At 31.7% G+C, this 22,244-nt stretch overlaps 1 protein-coding gene across 1 annotated transcript in view; it reads left to right on the top strand.

Annotated features, from left to right (window-relative positions):
- Nucleotides 1-21,644, top strand: part of IL18R1 (interleukin 18 receptor 1) — a 42,082-nt gene extending 20,438 nt beyond the window's left edge. Inside the window, exons 4-11 of the mRNA XM_051984328.1 lie at nucleotides 3,264-3,429; nucleotides 5,980-6,127; nucleotides 8,484-8,546; nucleotides 10,465-10,585; nucleotides 14,258-14,397; nucleotides 15,528-15,677; nucleotides 18,411-18,569; nucleotides 21,152-21,644. Of these exons, the coding sequence (XP_051840288.1) occupies nucleotides 3,264-3,429; nucleotides 5,980-6,127; nucleotides 8,484-8,546; nucleotides 10,465-10,585; nucleotides 14,258-14,397; nucleotides 15,528-15,677; nucleotides 18,411-18,569; nucleotides 21,152-21,543 (1,339 nt within the window). The 3' untranslated portion in view covers nucleotides 21,544-21,644. The remainder of the gene's footprint in view (nucleotides 1-3,263; nucleotides 3,430-5,979; nucleotides 6,128-8,483; nucleotides 8,547-10,464; nucleotides 10,586-14,257; nucleotides 14,398-15,527; nucleotides 15,678-18,410; nucleotides 18,570-21,151) is intronic.
- The last annotated feature ends 600 nt before the right edge of the window (nucleotides 21,645-22,244 follow it).

Raw genomic sequence — 22,244 nt, 5'->3', positions numbered from 1 at the left:
CTCATATCCGGGTAGGGCTGGGAACAGGTCAGATCTATTGAAATTCAAAGGGACCAGGATTTGTGAGTTAAAGGGCAATTTACATTATTAACTAGGAGAGGGTGGGAATCTAGAAAGCAAGCTTTCCCGCATCAATACTAATTTTTATAGATTGAAATTTCTGCAAAATTTTGCTGTCCAGGCAGTTTACAATGCACTAAGAACATTAATTGATAACTATTGAGCCCAATACCTAAAGGCCCCAGTAAACTAAGGCATTCACTAATGTGAATGATAAGTGCCAAAGATGCTATATTTAAGGAGATGTATGTTTTTCATCATAAAGAAACCTCTTAACCCAAAAGAATGAATCTCTGTTGGTAGACATTTCACACATCACAATCACAACCTGTGAGAGAAAAAACTGATCCACAAAGGTCTTTATCAAACCATACTCCTATAGGCAACAGTTATCTATTTAATCTTGAGTTTAACAAGCCAGGCTATCCATAATAGTACATTCTTTTTTAAAAAAGTTTCATTAGCATTATCTATATATCACAGACCTAACAGGATTGGTTAAAATGTGGTGATAAAATAAATACTACCTCTTGGCACTAAATCAGTACACTGAGTTTGCTACATAAGGATACTGCTATTGATTCACAGTTGGATATGAGTTAGGTTGTGTAATTGTGACTATGACCTTAAGGTGAAGAGTATTGGGCATAGCAACGCCCCCCAGACTATTAGCCCTACTGTTAAGCTGAAACAGATGTGAGATAAAACCCAAAAGGAATTTGATCTGGAGATTTATTGAAACTCCCTCAGATGTAAAGGGGAAAAGGGTCCCAAATCCTAGCAGGCCTGAATGGAGGGAAAATCAAGCTTATAAAGGAGCAAAGAACCTTGAGGGGAGAATCCTTATCATCCTAAGCAATAGTTGTACTGAAGCAAAATACCATCCATTAGTACCTTATCTGGGGATTACTAGGATGTCCTTAGGCCTTATGCTTCCCAAAATGTTCCAGGGAATTAACAAAGGAGAAGGTTGATTGAAAAACAACCCCTAGGGGCCTAAGAGAAGGGGGAATTTGCTGCAATTTCTCTGTCAAGAGATCAACAGGATGTGCCTGCAAGAGCATTGAGCCTCGGGATGTTGAGTTTGTACTTTGTGCACGAGGGGTGCAGAAGAGATAGACACCTATCGGGTGGGTTTTTGCAAGGGGCCAAAAGGATGTCTTGTGTTGTCCTTGTAGACAGATGAGTTGTCTTGAGGGCTGTGAATAGCAGTTTTCCTTTCAGGCCCTAGGGGTTTCACTGTGCTTTAAGTTATCTAAGCTTCCAGAGTTAGGCAAGAGTGAATTTAGATATTGGGATGGCACTTCACTACTTAAGCACAGCCCACATACCTATAATTGAGGGGAGAAATCATTATGGAGAGGGGACTTATCTGACTCATTACTACCATCAAAAACTGCTATCAACTGATTCTTCTTGTGCATCATGATAAATGTAGAAATATGTTTAGAAGAATTGCACATATTTAATATATATTAGATTATTTGCTGTCTAGGGGAGGAAACAGATGGGAAAATGAGGAGAAAAACATGGAACACAAGATTTGGAAAGGTGAATGTTGAAAATTATCTTTGCACATATTTTGAAAAATAAAAAGCTTTTATATAAAAAAGAACATTATATACAGTAACAGCAATATTGTTTTAAGAATAACTTTGAGCAAACAGGTTGTTTTGACTATTATAAATATTCAAATTAACCATAAAGGACATATACAGAATATTTACATCCCCCCCCCCAAAAAAAAAGGACTTATAAATAGAAGTTGTTTCAGGTTCTTCCCTTGGGGACCAAATGGAACAATTCTAATCTATCTTCTACCTAATAACCTTTCAGAAATTTGTAGATAATTACCATATTCATTTTCTTTCCTTCTTCCTATTACCTCCCACCCAAAGTCTTTACTCCTCTAGGCTTATTCCTTTAATTCAACACCTCTCAAAGTGTGATATAGGAACCCCTGAGGGAAAGCAAGGTCAAAACTATTTTCATAATAATATGGTATAATATTAATATGTAAATATCACTAGCTAGAATTCACATAAACAAAAGATCTTTGGATCCTGAATAATTTTTAAGAATGTAAAAGGAGTCTGGAGGCAAAAAAAAAAAAAAAAAAATTAGAGAACTACTGTTTTAGCTAATTCTTTATATCATAATTTGGAGTCTTCTTATCATTCTTATCATCTTATGAAAAAATTTTCACTTTAATGTCCTTTCTAAAATTTAGTATTCAGAATTGGACACAATACTTTAGTTCTAGTCCCATAAAGGTAGGATGCAATGGGATTGTCACTTTTCTTATTTAAAAAATCATACTTCTACAAATGTAGCCTTATTAAAGTTTTAAAATTTTTATACAATATTGTGTATTTCTAGCTTACAAAATTCCCCAAGTCTTTTCTACTTGAATGATGCATGCTCTTATCTTCCCATCTTGAACACACACACACACACACACACACACACACGTATCCATATATCCTTACAGAAAGATTTGTCTTTTTATTGTTAGTAAATTTCACAGTTTCAGTTTGCTTAGAATGTTTTAGAATCAATTGTATTTTCTAATCCTTCCAGCTTTATGTCATTCACAAATATGGTACATTTGCGTCCTAGCCCTGTGAATGGGCATGTCTCATAGAATAAATTAGATAAACTTAACCTAGTCCTTTGAGGTTGCTATCATCTTCAATAGTTTATTCATTTGCAAAGAGAGTATAAGGAAAAGATGGTTTCCTTAAAGCGTATAACTTCTGTAGTAGAGGAACTATGTAATATGACAGAAAGATCCCCAGGTTCACATCCCAAGTCTACCATTTCTTCATTCTACAAGCAATGTAATGCTTCCGGATCTTATTTTCCTCATCTATAAAATAAAGTAGTTAAATTATCTGATCTTTAAAGTCCTTTCCATTTCTAAAATTCTGTTATTATTTTTCATCTCCAATTACTCTATTACAGATTGGTAAAATTGTGACTGCTGAATTTTATTGCAAAGCAGGAAGAATGAACCTGGTATAATTCTATGGGATTTTTTTTTTTCCATTTCCTTTTGTTTTCTTGGGGTGGGGGGAAGCCCTACTCATAGAGTAGGGCTAAAGAAGCAGGGTGGGAAGGTAGGTGTGGTGATTTTTTTTAAATCATATGCAAGATTTTACTGTATTGAAATGCTTTAAATTGCCATTTTTCTCCCTATACAGAAACCAAGAACATCAATGGAATATAACTGTCACTAAAAGAAGTGAACATAATTGTTTTCATCCAAATTATTTAATTACTAAAAAAGTAGACGTTGAGAAATCTTTAAGCATAAACTGTACCCATGATTACTACCAGAAAGAGGCCTATAATATATCTTTATTTAAGGTAATAATTAATGAAAAATTCTGTTAAGGGCTGGACTTCAAGAAAGGCTAGTCTCTTTGTAATGTGGTGCCTCTGTCTTGTTCATTAATAGTTATAGAGTTATTATTGTTCAAGTCCTTTTTGTTCCTTTCTTTCACAGGAAATTCTCAATCTCCATTGGGATTTTTTTTTTAAGATGGAACAAAAACTTTAATTTGAATCTGTCTTTGAATCTTTATATAGTTGTGAGAAGGATTGATCTGAATATTAAAGTCTAAGACAATTTAAATGTTGAAATTAAATTTGCCAGAAAGTTTTGGTTTTGTCTTATGTCCATTAAGGATGCATAACAAGATAAGTAGTCTTCTTGCAATGAATTGATGTTAGATGCCACTTTTAACTAGAAATTGATCAAAAATTAAAATTAAATTAAATGAAAGGGAACTTTTGATTATTAGATCAAGACCCACTTTGCTATACACAGGAGCAACAAAATTGTAGGTTCCAGAATCCTAGATTCTCAGATCCATTTCAGGAAGTTAGCTTTTACTACCATTAGTCCATTTTTTCTTTGTTATAGGTAGATTGGTTCCCTAGCAGTGAGTTAGTTAATTAGAGAAATGTTTGCACTGCAAACAAGTGCAAACATAGTAAATAGTAAAGTAGTAAAGCTCTTGTTGTGAATATGAATCCTGTTCTACCACAACTCACTGAGACTCATATTGGAGAAAGAAAAAAAAAAAAAAACTATCTATGACTCAACATAGATTAATTCGAGGTAAGCAGAATTTGTTAAGGAGACGTTATTTTATATAGATGGATGCAATTATTTGTGACAATTTAATGCTTAGGCCGTAGGGGTCCTCAAACTTTTTAAATAGGGGGCCAGTTCACTGTCCCTCAGACATTGGAGGGCTAGACTATAGTAAAAACAAAAACTTTGTTTTGTGGGCCTAATAGCCCTGGACGAGGGGGATAAACGTCCTCAGCTGCCTCATCTGGCCCACGGGCCATAGTTTGAGGACCCCTGACTAGGGCACCATTACTTGATAGCTTCAGATGCCCATGTTAGTCTTTGGCAGGCCAAGGGAAGAAAGGCAAGAAGAATTTACATTATCTTTAACTGTTATCCTTCCCTTGAGAAACAGTGGAATTTTGGCTGAAGTCAGTTTTTCTGATTTTATTTGATGTAAGCCTTGTTTAAACTAATTTAATGATCTGCTTGCTTAATATACTAAGGTTATTTTCTACTGGAGAGATTTTTTAAAAATTACTTTTATAGTTTTAAATTCTGGTTAAGCATTTTTGTGTCACATTGTATAAGTTTTTTATTTTGTTTGCTTTTGAATGTTTTAGGTATTTTGATCTAATTTATCAAAGAACATTTAACCTGAGTTGCAACTAAAAACTATAAAGCACTTATCAAAATAAGCATTTGATATATAGCAGTGATGACTTTAATCCTTTTTTAATATGTTTACTTGTTTTTTCTTCTACCATTTCATCTAGTTTTATGAACTTGATCAATTTATTGATTGAAAGGCTTTATGAATTAGTGGGGAGAGCAAATGTGATTATTTAGTAGCTATGAGACTGAGAGCAGGCATCACATTATGATTATAATGATAAGGTACAGCTTCTAGGAGAAATATAACAATAATCCTAATGTTCCCTGACCTTAGAGTGCTATTGTTCATTTATTAAGCATCAGCTATATGCTAAGAACTTTACAAATACTATCTCAATTGATCCTAACAACAAGCCTGTGAATCAAGTACTATTATTATCTCTTTTTATCTTGAGGAAACTGAGGCACACACATTAGAACTAATAAGTATCTGAGGTTGGATTTGAACTCAGCTCCTCTACTACACCACCTAGCTACCTCTAGTGGTTTCTTGTAAAATTTTTTCTGATAGTAGAAGCACCTTTTTTTTGGGGTGTGATTCAGTTTTGGTTTATGTTTAATTAAAATGGTGTTTTTAATTTACACTGGGCATGGCAAAGAATACATTTGCAAAATCTCCAAGGAGTATGATGAATGATACCATTTAAGCAAAATAAAATACTTAAAATTACTGACTTATGAAGAAATTACTATTTCTGAATGTTAATGATAATACTAATTATTATTATTTCAGAGATATGATGATTTTATGTCCCTAGAAATAATCATAGATTGCCAAAACTTTTAATTCATCATTTGCTACTTTTTCCTTTTAGTTTGGTTTTCATCTTTCATCATTTATCACATATTATATTACCATTTTTCAGTTATATCTGACTCTTTTTGATCCTCTTTGGTGTTTCTTGAAATTTCCTTCTCCATCCAGTTCATTTTATAGATGAGAAAATCGAGGCAAACAGGCTAAAGGGATTTTTTCCAGGGTCATACAGCTAGTAAGTGTCAGAGCCTGGATTTGAACTTATGTGGATAAATTTTTCTGATTCCAAGCCCAATGTTTCATCTACTATGTCTCCTATCTGCCCAAGATTACATATGGAGCTGAGATTAACACTGCTCTTGTTTTATGTAAAGAATTTAAACTTCTTTGTTTTATAAACATACAGGACTGTTCTCCAGTTCCAGGAAATCACAAAACATATATTCTGAAGAATGCTGTGTTGAATGATACTGGAAATTATACCTGTATATTTTTCCTTTATAAAAATGGAAGATCATTTAATGTCACTAAAACTTTCAGTGTAAAAATAGAAGGTAAGTCTTATTTCTTATAAGATTAAAGGGTTTTTGATTAACAAGATTGTTTTATATTTATTTGGTGATTTTAAATATGCTGAGCATCCACATATAAGTAGTCAGATGACTCATAGGACCCATAATGGACCACAAAATCTCTGAGGATAGAGAGTCAATACCTGAAGGAAAACTTATTTTGAGCCCTTACTTCATGGAAGAAATGAAATAATTTTCAGGAATAAATGTATATTTTTATGAGTTAATATTTACTATGTGCTGAAAACATTTTTAATCACTAATCTTTTTGTGAATTTGAATAAGTTAGAGCTTTAGATTCACTTACATGCTTTATAAGCTAATGAAATCTTTTGGTATTGCTCATGTTTATTATTTTATATTACACAATGCTACTCCATTCCATTTATATATTAGAATTCATTTAATTGTTCCCCGATTAATGGGAACTTCTAGTTATTTGACAGTACAAAAAGTATTGTGAATATTTCAAAATGTAAATGATAACCTCCTTTCTGTCTTTGACCTCTATGAGAGATATGCCTGATAGTAGTATCTTTAGATTGAAGAATATATTCATTTTACTTGCTTTTTTTCCCTCTCCTGTAATTCCAGTAGGGTTGGAGCTATTTATAAATCCCTCCTACAATGTATTAGTATGCCTATCATCCTGCAGCCTATCTCACATTGACTTGTATTTTTTTTAAGTCATTACCAATTTATTTGGTGTGAGTTAAACCTCAGAATTGTTTTAATTTGCATTTTTCTTATTATGAATGATTGGGGAAAATCTTTCATATGGTTGTAAACAGCTGCGATTCTTTTTTTTTTCCAATAGTATTTTATTTTTCCAAATACAGGCCAAAATATTCATTTTTGTAAGATTTTGTATTTTAAGTTTTTCCCTCTCTCCCTTCCCTTTTGTTCTTTCCAAGACAGCAAGAAATCTGATATAGGTTAACCATGTACAATCTTTTAAAAATATTTCCGTATTTTTTATGTTGTGCAAGAAAAATCATACCAAAAGGGAAAAAAATACAAAAAAGAAAAAAGCAAACAAACAAAAAAGTGAAAATACTATGCTTCAATTCACATACACTCTCCATAGTACTCTCTCTGGATGGAAATGGCATTTTCCATCACAAATCTATTGGAACTGTCTTGGATCACCATATCACTGAGAACAGCATAGTCTTTCATAGTTGAACAGCAGCAATGCTTTTGAGAATTGTTCTCTCTGTTACCAATCATCCATTGAGGATTGGCTCCTTATGGAGTGTATTTATATACACACAGGTGTTTCATTACACACACACACACACACACACACACAGACATGTCTATCTACATATAGACTTACTGTGCATGTGAATTCCTTCTTTATATTACATACCAGACCCTTATCAAGATTATTGATCCAAATTATGTCTTGCCCTTTTAACAATTGCCTCTTTTTATCCTCACTGTAATGATTTTGTCCCCACAAAAGATTTTTAATTTCATGTGGCTGAAATAGTCTTTTTTATCTTCTGTGACCACTCCTTTCTATGGTTTGGCTAAGAATTCTCTTTTTAGGTAAAGTTTTGAATAGTTCCTCTATTTTCTATTTTTTAAAAAATGATTCATATTTAGGTATACCATCTGTTTGGAATTAGTTGTGATATATGGCATAAGATGCTAAATGAAACATTTTTTTTCCTTTGGCAAAATTATTTTCTAGTTTTCTAGTTTTTACATATTTTCCCCTGATTATTATTATTATTATTTTTACTTTTTTCTTATTCACTGGGAATCCTTTCTAAAACAATTTATTGAGCACTAAACTATTGGAGTTGTTTCCTATTTTTATTCATCTATTCTTTATCATTGGTCTAATTTTTTATTTTTTAAGTTAAACTAAACAGACTTGATTCTTGTTTGTTTATATGGGTTTGAAGTCTAGGAGTTCTATTTCTACTTTATTTCTACATTTATATATTATTTCCCTTGAAATTCTAGTCACTTTATTCATTCAAATAAATTTTGTTATTTTGTCTCTTTTTATAAAATGACATCTTGCTGGTTGGTTATTATAATATTAGTCTACAAATTAATTTAGGTAGTATCATCATTTGTATAAGAGTTTTATAATTTGTTTTTTACATCCTGAGTATATCTTAATCATTTAAATTCTAGATAACAAGCATTTCTAGTTAAGGGATGAAATGAAATAATTATAAATGAAAACATGATATATATATATGGTAAATATATGAACTTTTATTATGTTGAATATATTTCATATACCTTAACATATGCATTAGCAAAGCACTATCCCAGAATAATATATTTTTTCTCTCTTTTAAAAAAAAAAAAACAGATCACCAAGATGTAATATCAACACTATATGGGAACAACATTAATTATGTTGAAGCTGAATTAGGTATATTTATAATACATATATCCTGTGTTTATATGTAAGTGATAAGATTATATAAAGTGGTGAGTTTATATCTTAGAATGTTTATATGAAATTATTAAGTTTATATAAAGGTCGGGGGGGAGAATAGGGTTGGGTTTCAAAGTTATTGTTCAGTTGTTTCAGTCAAATCTAACTCCTGGTGACCTCATTTGTGGTTTCCTTGGCAAAGATAATGAAGTTGTTTGTCATTTCCTTTTTCAGCTCATTTTGCAGGTGAGGAAATTGGGGCAAACAGTTTTCAAAAAGTAATTAACTAACTTTTTGACAAGTAGATTAGAAAAGGTCAAACACATGGCAATAAAGTGGTCAAATAGGTTGGTGGTCTATTGGTGATGCTATCCTAAAAGTTGTTATAACATAGAATTTGATTTGGAAGGGACCTCCCAACCCATATCTAAAAGGAATCTTCTTGCTAATATATTTTAAAGAGGTCAGTCAGCCTCTGCTTGAAAATTTCCAGTGATAGGGAAATCATCATCTCTTACACCATCCTATTCCAATTTTGAACAGTTCTAATCATTTGACACTATTTATGTAACCATGGCCAAGTCACTTAACTGTTTGATCCTCAATTACTTCATCTGTAAAATATTAATAAAAATTTCATAGAATGGTGGTGAGGCTAAAATAATATAAAACACTGTGAATTTTGAAGTGTTATATAACTGTCAGCTTTGTGATCCAAATCAGTTATTTAGATTCTCATAGTTTGTATTTCCTAATCTAATAGCCTAAATTATCTAATTGTTCTAGGTCTAAAATTCTTGGGGAATTCTTGAAACCGTTTCTACTCTCTCTAAACAACTTTCTCAATCAATGCAACATGACACCTTTTCTATAATTTATAATCTTTTTAAAAATTATTATAGCTTTTTATTTACAAGTTATATGCATGGGTAATTTTATAGCATTGACAATTGCCAAACCTTTTGTTCCAATTTTTCCCCTCCTTCCCTCCATCCCCCTCCCTATAATTTATAATCTTAAGAGTTGCCTGGGGATACTGACAAATTAAGTGATTTGATGTTTAGACTCATTCAGCTACTTTATATTATACTCTGAAGCCAGTTCTTCATGTTATTCTTTATGTAATGAATGAATTGTATAATTGGCCTCTCAGAGTCTTCTCTCTCTGATGTTCTATGATTTTGTAGCCTAATCTTTTACATGCCTCTCCTGGGAATTGAAACTACCCTTGATGGTATTATTACCAAGGGATAAACCATTCATTTAAAAATACTCCATTTGTAAAATTGAGGGAAACTTACAAATCATGATCTAATTTGTCTATTTCCTGAATTTAGATTTTTCTAAATCATGTTTCTTAAAATAAGATATGAATATTTATACTTTTAAAGTACCTAGTCCTGCATTATATTAAAATTGCTTCATATATATTGGTGGTGATGGGACATTTGGCTAGCATAAATATATTTTTTTTTCTTTTTACATGTGTAAGATTGTTTATTTTTTACATTTTTTATTTTTAGTAAAGCTTTTTATTTTCAAAATACATGCAAAGATACTTTCCAACATTCACCTTTGCAAAACCTTGTGTTCCAATTTTTTTCCTCCCTCCTTCCCACCCCCTTCCCTAGACAGCAAGTAATCCAGTACAGGTTAAACATGCTCAATTCTTCTAAACATATTTCCACATTTATCATGCTGAACAAGAAAAAGGACTTACCACTACAAAAAGAACTGCAACAAACATTTTTGCACATTTGGGTCCTTTTCCCTTTTTTAATGATTTCTTTGGGATACAGACCCATTAGAGACATTAGCATAATAAGTCTTTTAATGCTGTTTGGTAGAAAACTAATGTTTTGGGATTCTGCTAACAGAAAATCTTTCCTTAAGGTTTTGTATCTTTTTCTAGGGAAAGAGAAAATACTCAACTGTACTGCTTTATTGATGGGTTCTTCTGACATGATTTTCTGGGATAAGGAGCCCAATAATGCTACTAATATTATAATAGATAAAAAGAAGTCAACACCCAGGTGATATATCAATATACTTTACAATATGTTAAATAATTTTTCATGTTATATTACGACTTACAGCATTATTAAGTACTTGACTAATTTAATTGAGCAGAAATTTACCACAGATCTTCAAATCAGAAAGAACAAAAGTTAGACCATACATAGAGCTGTATTCATGTAGAAAAAATGGAAATGATGAATAGAGTTTCCCAGTTCATCCAGGATTTTTTTTTTATCTATTTATAGATTACAATCTAAAAGTAGTTATAAACATTTTGGAGCTGAAAGGAACTTTGCAAATCTAACTTAGTTCCTTTTATTTATTTAGTTAGTTAGTTTTGGGTGAAGCAATTGGGATTAAGTGACTTGCCCAGGTTTACACAGCTGAGAAGTGTTGTGTCTGAGACCACACCATTTAGCTGACCCACTTATTTCCTTTTAATTCCCTATCTGTTTTTTTTTAGGGCACCTATGTTTTTAGAACATTGGGTTATGGGCAGACATAATATAAAACTAGTGTTCTAACTCCCAATTCCACATGATATCTCATTAATTGAATGAACAGACGTGATGTACAGAAAGGTGTGATGCAGTGCTTATAGAATCAATAGACTTAACAATTTACTATTTATTATTTTTGTGATCTTAGGCAAATCACTTAAATTTTGAGATCTCAGTTTCCTTGTTTGTAAAATGAGAGAATTAGATCATATAGGCTCTGAGATCCTTCCCAGCTCTTGTTTCATGGTTCTATGATTTTTTATGATGAAAATTATAATTATGGTAGCATTTACTCTGATATTTTTATTTTAGTATGCCACAAACATTGACTTCTTATTAGAAGTTTTTTTTGTCAGATTCTCTGAGGAAGGAGAGAACTTTCTGAAAGTGCTGAGAATATCAAAATCAAGCAATAAATCCCCACCCAAATTTTACCCAGGTCTTATAGGTGAATAGTATCCTTTTTTTTTTTTCCTAATAAACTTGATAGAGACAAATTGATTTAATAAAATGAAGACTGGACTGAAAAATCAAAATATAGATCTGATTTATTTGTCTCATATTCACTGAGTGACTGAGAAAAGTCATTTCAGGATTTCCTGATTCCCTAATGTTAAAATGAGGCCGTTAGACTAAATGGGAAAGGAGAAGAGAAAGGAATAAGAATTTATATAATTCCTAGTATGTATCATGCACTATGCTAAATGTTTTGTTTTTGTTTTTCACAAATATTGTCATTAATCCTCACATTAATCCTGTGAGGTAGATGCTATTATTTTCCTAATTTTATAATTAGAGAAAAAGAAGTAAACAAACTGTAAATAACTTGCCCTGGGTCACATAGCTAGGAAATATCTGAGGCTGAATTAGAACTCAGTCATTCTGATTCCAGGCCTAGAGCTTTATCACTATGCCACATGATCTGTAGGAGTCCTTTTCAGTCTGTAATTGTATTGCTATGTTTTAGACTATATCTATAAATAGATCAGGATTCCATATAGAATATGTGGATAAGGGATTCTTTTTCTTTTTGTTTTTAAGTTTCTACTGATGTCTTTTTTTTAACATTCAATAATATTTAAAAAATATATGTAAAGATAGTTTTCACCAATAATTTTTGTAAGATTTTGTGTTTCAAATTTTTCTTCCTACCTCCCTTTCCTCTCTGTTCCCAAGACAAGAAGCAATCTGATATAGGATAAGTATATGTAATCCTTTTAAACATATTTCCATATTTGTCATGTTACACAAAAAAAGACCAAAAGGGAGAAAAACATGAGTAAGAAAAAGCAAACAAATAACAAAAAAAGATGAAAAACTATACTTCAACCCACAGTCAGGCTTCATAGTTCTTTCTCTGAATGCAGATGGCATTTTCTATCCTAAGACTTTCAGAATTATCTGGAATCACTGCCTTCCTGAGAAGAGCTAAGAGGAACTCTTTTTAATCAATTAAATCACCATTTCATTTGTTTCATAGACATAACCCTATTCTAGAAGCTTTATCCAGGGGAGCCAAATCTTTACAGTGATTGACCATAGTTGTAGCCTTTAATTTCTATCTAGCCATGGAGTTTATAAAGTTATAGACCTTGAGATGGGCATTTGTCCCACTTCTTTATCTTAGAGATAATGCTATGTGATTTAAATATATAACTTCAAAGGATTTAAAATATATTCTTTTTTTTTTTTTTTGGTCTAGGTACCAACCAATTCCCCCACCAATAGCTTACATTCCTAGTTCATGAGATATCTGATTGCTTTCTCTTACTAAAAGTTTTCTGTAGATTTGCTAATTGATATTATTTCACCTCTAATGACAGCACATTATGCAATCAATGGATTCATTTACTGTATTTCATATCACCAAAGTCTGTATTTTGTCAACTCCTATGTTGCAAAGAAAATGATGTGTGAACAATTCTCTTTCTCAAGTCATGTCCTTTCACATAGAATGAAGTCACAAATAATTCCCTAAATATTATTTCCCTATACTATTAGATGGCACCTGTTTCCTGGATCTAGTAGATAACAAGTGCACATTATTTCAGAGATGAAAAATGCATTTCTAAAAAAATTTCAAACTCAAGATTTAAATATATTGAAGTATACTACTAGTTGTTATGCTAATATCTAAGAATAGAAATAAAATGGGTTTTTGAGTTTTTCAAATTAAAAAAGAAAAAAGATATAGTGAATGCATTAGTCATCATCTTTACTGTTAAATAATAAGCATTTATATAGCACTTATAGTAGTTAGGATTAGCAAGACATTTTACATATGCTATCTCATTTGGTCCTCACAGCAATCCTAGGAGACAGGTGTCACTAATATTTCCATTTTACAAGAAAGCTGAGGTTAGGACAATAACTTGTCCCACAGCTATTTAGTATCTGAGGTAGAATCGGAACCCAGATCTTCAGCATTCCAGCACTCTATTCCTTGTGGCATGTAGCTGTCAATGTCTAGAACTGACATATATAAATTGAAATATATAAACTGAAAATAGTTGGAGAGTATCAGTGGCAACTATCGTTTTTCAGAGGCTACAAGAGGTGTTAGTACAAGAAGTTGTTGTTAGTGATTACTGTGAAAGAAAAAGAGACTCACAAGACTCATTTTAATTAGTTCTAAACTTATAAGTCTCAGTTTATGGATGTACCAAATGTGAAGGAGAGGTTCTAGATTTTCTGAAAGTTTCAAATTCAAGAAAAGAAAGTATATACAAGTCCATGTTGGTCTGATATAAGTTATTTCAGTAGACCTTATTTTGGGAGAGTGAGGAGCAATGAAAAAATTAATATATATATATGTGTGTGTGTGTGTGTGTATAATATGTGTAGATATATTATATATACATACACATACAAACATATATGTATATATATAAATGTATAAGACACATATGATCCTTTTGTATTTTCATTCTATTATTATTTTCTCCCAAGACTTTTTATTATCCTAAATCACTCTTTGAATATTGATCCCAAGCAATCTTTGATTTCCTTTGTTAGGGATCCCTTGATGGAGTATTATTCTCCCTCACTATCCTTTTAAAATGTCTATTACTGGGGGTAATTATACAGGTAAATATACTTAGTATAGTTGAAGAATTGCCTTCATGCAAATTATTTTATTCAAGTAATATTTTAGTAATGTTAAGCAACATTTGAACTTCTCTTTAGTAATTCAAGTGGCAAGCTATATGTTTCCAACTTACTGAAGATTAAACCTGTCAAAGAAGAAAATTTGAATGTTTGGTATAACTGTACCTTGATAACTACCAGTATCTCTGACACCATAAGTTTCTTCTTGAAGAAGAAAGGTTTGTTAGCTTAATTTTACTTTGGGGATTTGATAGTATCTTAATTCTGTTTGTAAAGCATAGTCTCACCCCCTCGTTTTACTAATGGAGAAATTAAGACCAGAAAAGATAGTCATTTGCCACACAATTAGTTAATACAGCAGTTAATAGTAGAATCCAGGTCTCATTGCTTTTCTGATTATTACAAGCAGATAGTTTTCTATATAAGATGAAGAAATAGGAAGAAAGGTATATTTCACTTCATTCTGTTTTCTGTATCTGATACATAAACTAATAACCAGAGATAAGAATTAAGAGTCTACTGTAGGCTTCAAAGGTAGTTGAAATCATTTTGCATGGGAATTGAGGGATCTCTTCTCCTATCTTTCTTCCTTTAACTCCTCTTTTCTTTTAGATTAACAAAGTAAACCTTTCATATCTTGTTAAAATTCCTTTGTTTTTAATTAGTAAAAATTTATTTTCTTCCTACTCCTTTCCCCACACACTGAGGACACACACACACACACACACATCGGGAAAAGAAAACCTTAATAACAAACATGAAAAGTCAAGCAAAACAAATTTCCACATTGATCATATTTGTTTCAACATGTACCCTGAGTCTGTCACCTCCATGTGGTGGTGGAGGAAAATGGGTAATCTATTACTTCTCTAGAATTGTGATTGATCATTTATGTCTATGAGTTGTTAAGTGAAAGGCTATAATTAAGAATCATGTTATAGAAATGGACTTCTCCCCGCTTCCCCTCCACTTTAAGGGCATTGTTGCCACTGGAATAGTAGCTCTGTTCCTGAGTTTATAGCTGCATTATTTCCAAATCCTTTAACTCTTTATTTCTCCCTTTCCCTCCCATATTAAGTCTAACCTAAGGGTGTTATGATTTAAAATGTTTCCATAAGACTACTTCAATCATCAAAATAAACATTTGTACAGATTTTGAGCTAAAAAATAATGAAATGTATGCTGATTTGTCTTTAAGACAGAATATTCTACTGAGCTAAAGTGGTAGACACAAGTTGAAAACAAGATGTTTGTAAATTTATGATGGGAGTGGATGTCATTAAAAAGGATGAATAATTTTTTCCCCTAATTTAAAAAATAATGTCTTTTCTTTCTCTTTCTGCTCCAGAAGGTCCTGCTGATGTTTCTAGACACATCTTCATTATTGTCCTTGTGTCTTCAGCTGCAATCATCTTCCTAGTGATTATGTGTATTATTTATAGAATTGATATAATGTTATGTTATAGGGACCTAATTAGAAGAGATGAGACTTTAACAGGTAAAATTTATCGCTTTACCGGGCTTTCTTTTCTTGTCTCTTATATATATTCTGTTCTCAAATGAGAAGTTAATGCATATTTAATTGTATTGCATTGTTATGACATAAATATTTGTTAGGTTTAATTATAATAGGATTCTAAGGATAAACAATACCTCCTATTAACTGTGGTGATACTTTGAATTACTTTAGGTTTTGATGAGTCTTTGCTGTATTCTCTTCTAATTGTATAAATGTTATCTAGGAATTCTGTTCTGGCTGTTTTGTATTTATATGTCTGTCTGTCTTGTCCGCTTGAAAAATGTTGAAAGCTTCTCAAGAATAAGATCTTTTTCTTTTGTATATGCTATATAGTATTATATTCCTAATAAATATTTGTTGAATTAAGATGAATTGTTATTGATTATTTTGGTCTGACAAGGAGAGCAACATGGAGCAATGGGAGGGACTAAATATAAATTTACAAAATCTGGATTATTTCTAGTATTAGCTGTATCTCATTTTGTATAAGACAGTGTAGGTTGGTAGGGAAGCAGGTAAACAAGAAGAAATGAGTAACAAAATCTTGTTAATCAGAATCATCCAGAATATCCCTGGGAGTAAATTTATTTTAGGAAATTTAGGCAAATTTAAAAGTCCATGATAACAATTCTATTAAAGCATATGATTTGACTAAAATTCAGTATTTGTAGAATACTTTTAAAAACATTATATATTTGCCTTGGGAAACAAAAATGGACTATTAACACATTGTTAAATTGTGATTATATAATCATTAATGTCAACTATGGTCATTTGTTAGTTTGAACCTCTCTAGCTAATCTAGCTGATGAAAATGTGCTTAAATTTTGCAATTACATGTGCTTTTTTATATGTCTTCTGCCTCAAGTTCCATCTTTACTCCATATTCTAAAATGATGGTACTTCTCAGAAAGTTAGAATCTTATTTTAATAAATAATAACAGTGATCCCCTGTTTTATATCAAAAACCCTAACATTGATTAAAATAAGGATTGTGGGATATTATATAAAAGAAAATTTAGCATGATTCTTCAGTAATGAAAATTACAAAAGTAAAATAGGCAACAATTTCATCCTGAAGCTGGTGAGACAAAAAAAATATTCAAAAATAATGTGATGGGAATTGGTTGGAGAAAAAACATGCATGCCGACAGGTGTAAATAATTTTTCTTCTCTGTATAATGAAAAGGTTCTTTCCAATCCAACATTTTATAAATCCAGACACAGCTTAATGAGATGATGAATTATGCTATTGGAATATATTATATTAATAAATCTGACCAACAAACACAATAGCCTTTAGTTGTGACTTCATAAATGAATTAGTACTAATGGATTAGTAAGTGTACCTCTTAAAAGAATACTCAGTTCTCCTCTACAAATCCATTTGTTTTAGATATATGTCCTTTTAGCCATCAAACTTAAACCATTCTCATATTTCTATCCTTTATAATACTTCCTTCCTCTATTAATTTATATCCATTGTATACTTCAAAGCATGATTTAAAATTTAGGTTTTTCAGGAAACATCTCCTATGGACACTCTTCCCACTCTGAACATATTTTCTTTCTGTATCTCTTTAACATGCATGATTTTTCAATGTATATCATGTTACTTTGCACATGCAATTATGTTGCTTTTTAATTGTGTTCTCATTACTTTGTCATTGTATGTTTTGTCTCCTCAATTAGACCAGAAGATCCTAGAAGTTGGGAACATCTAATTTGGAGGGAATATCCGATGCAATAATATGCAATAAGTACCTTTAAAAAAAAAAAAAAAACTAACACCTCCTCAGTTTTTTCCTTTGTTATTTGAGCACCAATTATATTCTTGTGGACCCATTAGAAACAGTTGTTACTGTCAATGAGTAAACTTTTTTCTATGCCAGAAGAAGCTTTCTTATTAAAAGATAGTGACAAATCAAAGAGTATGTTATACTTGTACTTGTATACACTTTTCTGTTATAGACTCCTCAATCTTTATTCCCTTGAGTACACCTATGACTTGAAAAGTGTTAGACTGGTCATAAAGATAAATCAAATCCAAGGTTGGATATTCATGCTATCAATTGATTTTATATATATAATAAATTGATTACCTCAAAATATTAGTTAGCTTGTCAGCCATTTAACTTTTTTTCTTGGTATGTATGACATTCCTGTAGTTAAGATTTTAAGATCTTGAAGTCCTAGAGCAATTTATACTTCTTTCCATCCCCTATACTGTCTAACACAGTGTGAGGAATATAGCAGACATTTAGTAAGTGATACAGAAAGCATTTAGCAAGTGCTTGTGACTGATCTGTACTCAGTAGATGATTAGAGCTAAACTCTGTATATAAAATTCAACATATACATCTTCTAAGAGGAGAAAATAACTCACATAGGGTGTATGTTAAAATGAATATTTTTCTCCTTGTTGATTGTGATCTTTTGGTAATTATTATATATTAGAATTATCTAAGTTCAGAAAAAAAAATAGCGTTCTAATTCAGATAAAGCCTCCTAAAATGCATTTCCATACAAGTTTCATTAAAATTTATTTATATGCCAGGGAGTGATAGGTTTATTACTTAGCTAGATATTTGTTAAATTGGTAGTATAATTTAATCTTATTCAATTGCATGTAGTAATTTTCTTTGTATTATGGTTATGATCAGATTTGATTATATATCCAGTAGCTTAAAAGGAAAAATTTTCCCCCCCCAGATGGAAAAGAATATGATGCATTTGTGTCTTACCTGAAAGACTGCCGACCAGATAATGGAGATGAGCACAAGTTTGCTTTAGAGATTTTACCTGGAGCCTTAGAAAAACATTTTGGTTATAAATTATGTATTTTTGAAAGGGATATAATTCCTGGAGGAGGTAAGCAAAAGAGAATGTAGGATGGAAAACAAATGAAAGTATTTTCTGTCTAAAAGATAAAAGTCTGAATCTAAAAAATTTTCCTTTGTGACAATGTTTTAACTTTGTAAATAACTACCTTTTTGTGTCCTTTCTTTAAAAAAAAAAAAAAAAAAAAAAAAAAGAACAGCCCACAGAAATCTTGGGTATCTGTGCTTGTGTTTTAGATTTACCGGGAGCTATACACATCTTAATTATGGTAGCCCTAGTAATTTCCTTTCTAAAGAATCTATCTATTTGCTGTGTTTTATACATTTCTCTAAGACTGTAGGGTGGACATACTGTTTTAGAGATCAATTTTGATATTAACTCAACCAAATTCCTTTGATGTAGAGAACTCCTTTTTGGAAGCTAGACTCCTGCACTTATCTTGTTGAAACACTCTGTTAATAATGGTTCCCATTATTAAAAAACTAATCACTATGCATTTAAGTACAAGTGATATATTTCCATAAGATATTTACTAGTTTTTACAAAGATAAAGTCTAACATGACAAAAATAAAGAAAATTGGCAAGTTGGTGCTGGCTAAGTAAAATAAATTATCATTATCTCTTTATCCATGAATTTTTGGAAAGCTCATCATCTAATTGACCATAAAATGATATATTTTTCAATTACTGGGGCCACAGACTGGCTCTCTGTCAGTAGAAGTACATATATCAATGAAATTATAGATCCTTGAAATACTTGTGTGTGTGTGTGTGTGTGTGTGTGTATGTTAAGGAGGATGGGGTTTTTTTGTTGGCAGGAATACAGATGCAAATGTGCCATCATAATCATTACAGCAGTAGAAAGGCATTAAAATAACTTTTTTTCATCCTAAGTCAAGTGTTTGAATTGAAAAAACCTAAGGTTGGTAGGAGAAGGAAAAAAAAAGCAGTTCTAAAAGCAGACTTATAACTTTGATCTCTGCTTCTCACAAGAACTGAAATAGCTTATTCTTCCATTGATGTTTATATAAATATTTAGTCATTCATTCATTCTTCAGTTTCTTTTTTAAAATCTATTTTTACTTAAGCACCTAGAAAATACATTAATTCAAAATAAAATATACTTAATCACATCACATATCAAAAGAAAGATTCTACCTCATACATATTCTTGTACATTCTCCTGCTGGGTAATTAATACTACTAATGAAAAAGGAGACAGGAACCATGTAGGGCTGGGGTTACACATGGGGCAAAGCTGCTGGTCTCTTGATGTTGGATTAATTCTGTTTTCTGCCACTCTTAGATGGTATCTGCTGATCCAGCTCAGTGGTTGCATTTTTCTTTCAGTGCTGGTCTGCAGCTGAGATATGAGTTCTTTGCTACACCGCAGCCATAGAGTCTTGGGTTAATTAAAAAACTCAGATGATTTCCAGAGACACAAATCATAACAACTAATTGCCTCTAGTCAACTAGTTAGAAAAGCCTCCAGGCATCTCATTGCTTTTTTTTAAACCACCTTTCCCTTGCTGTTACTTGTGGGTTCTTTCAGTGTGAAATTGTTTTTGATTTAGAATTAAGAAAACTTCTTACTAATCCCATGATGTCAAGCATGGTCCATACATATTAGAAGGGCTGAGTGAGGAAGGATTAAAGTGGTTATTAGTGAATGATGTCCTATATTCGTTTGTTTTGTACTCTTATCATCAAGAAAATAATTGTTTTCTTTACACACAAGTATGTTATTATACATTATATTCATGGAGTGGCATTTTGAGAGGTACCATAATTTGGTGGTTAGACAGCTAGTTGCTCTTACAGCGCTATGATCTGAGCAAATTATTTAAACTCTCTAAGATTGTATGCTGCAGAGAAATTACCTACTAGTTTTCATAGAGGAAATTTCTTTAGTTCTCTATATCAAATCATAAGACCAGTTCCTATATTTGTTAAGTGAGAACACTGGACTTGAAATTCAGATCCTGAGTGTATAACCTTCCTCAGGATGTGTCTGAAGTTCTCTTGGTTCTACTTACTTTACTTAGTATGAGTTCATGTAAATCTCTCCAGACCTTTCTGAAATCATCTGATCGTTTCTTAGAGAACAATTATATTCTATTACATTTATATACTTTAACTTATTTAGCAATTCCCCAACTGATGGGCATGCACTCAGTTTCCAAAACATTTTTCCAAAACAGTTTCCAAAAAGAACCTGTGGGTCTTTTTCCCTTTTATATGATCTTTTTGGGATATGGACCCAGTAGTGAGACTACTAGATCACAGGGTATGCACAATTTAATATCTTTTTGGGTATTGTTCCGAATTGCTCTCCAGAATGGTTGGATCAGTTCACACTGATGTTATTTTTCTAAGCTCAGTTTCATTAACTGTGAAATTGAGTTAATATTTGTATTATCTCCTCATGTGGTGTTTTTGAGGAAAACATAAATCAAAATCAATATAAATCTGAAGTTATACCCTCATTTTATAAGATCAGTAATATAATATATCAAGCTATATTGTTCCTATTAAAAGTTTTTTGGATAACTGTAATTTCTTGTCTGTCCTTTTAGCTGTTCTAACCAAAATACATATTTTTAATTATCAGCTATTGTTGATGACATCGATTCATTAATTAAAAAAAGCAGAAGGCTAATCATTGTCCTGAGTGAAAATTACATATCTGATAAGGTCAGATATGAACTTGAAAGTGGACTCCATGAAGCACTTGTGGAAAGAAAAATTAAAATAATCTTAATCGAATTCACACCTATTAGCAACTTTACATTCTTGCCACAATCCTTGAAGCTTCTGAAATCTCACAGTATTTTAAAGTGGAAAGCAGATAAGTCTCTTCCTTACAACTCAAGATTTTGGAAAAATCTTCGATACTTGATGCCTGCCAAAACATCCAAGTCAATTGTTTTTTCTTCATATCCTTTGGGAAATGAATCATTGCCTGTTCTTTCAAAGGTTCAGTCTTCAAGATGTCCAAGTTAAGTGGCTGATTATAAAAAAGTCATGTAATGATGATCTGTACCTTCACTTCTTTCTAGCAATCTGTTCATTTAAAATAAACCTTATTTTGGAATTGGTACAAATCTCTGCCTCTTCATCATATTGAGAGTGACCTCTCTCCCTTCTTCTTTCTCCTCCCTTCTTCTGTTTTGTCCTTACCTCCTATATTGCCCAGAGAAGGATGTATTACTTAGAAGCATTTTGATTTGTTTAAAGGTAGATCTTTGGTTCTGAATACTTATAACTTTGTTGGATTAAATAATTACTTTTAAAAAGAGATAAAAGAACATTTTATGTAGATCAAAGTAAAGGCCGTTATTCTTTTCCAAATAATTGTCTGTGTCCCCAAAGTGCTTATATGAAATATCTTAAACCAGAAAAGAAAGAGAAATGAGAAATAGGGCTGTAAGTTAAGGAAGGCCTGAATCTTCTGAATTTACATCTTCCTGGACAAATTTTCAGCTTGCCACTAATTCATCTTATTTTGTACTGGGGTCCCACAATTCCATGTGAGGCATTACAAAGTATCCAACTAGATATATTCCCAAAAATTGAATAGCTGGGTGGTGTAGTTGATAAGTGCTGGGCCTAGAGTCAGGAAGGCTCATCTTCTGTGTTCAAATCTGTAGCTGTATGACTATGGGCAAATTACTTAATCTTCTTTGCTTCAGTCCAGTTGCTTC

Source organism: Antechinus flavipes, chromosome 3 (assembly GCF_016432865.1).
Source record: "Antechinus flavipes isolate AdamAnt ecotype Samford, QLD, Australia chromosome 3, AdamAnt_v2, whole genome shotgun sequence".
Taxonomy (NCBI): Eukaryota; Metazoa; Chordata; class Mammalia; order Dasyuromorphia; family Dasyuridae; genus Antechinus; species Antechinus flavipes.
Note: the sequence above shows the minus strand (reverse complement) of the source record. Positions and strands in the feature narration are given on the sequence as shown.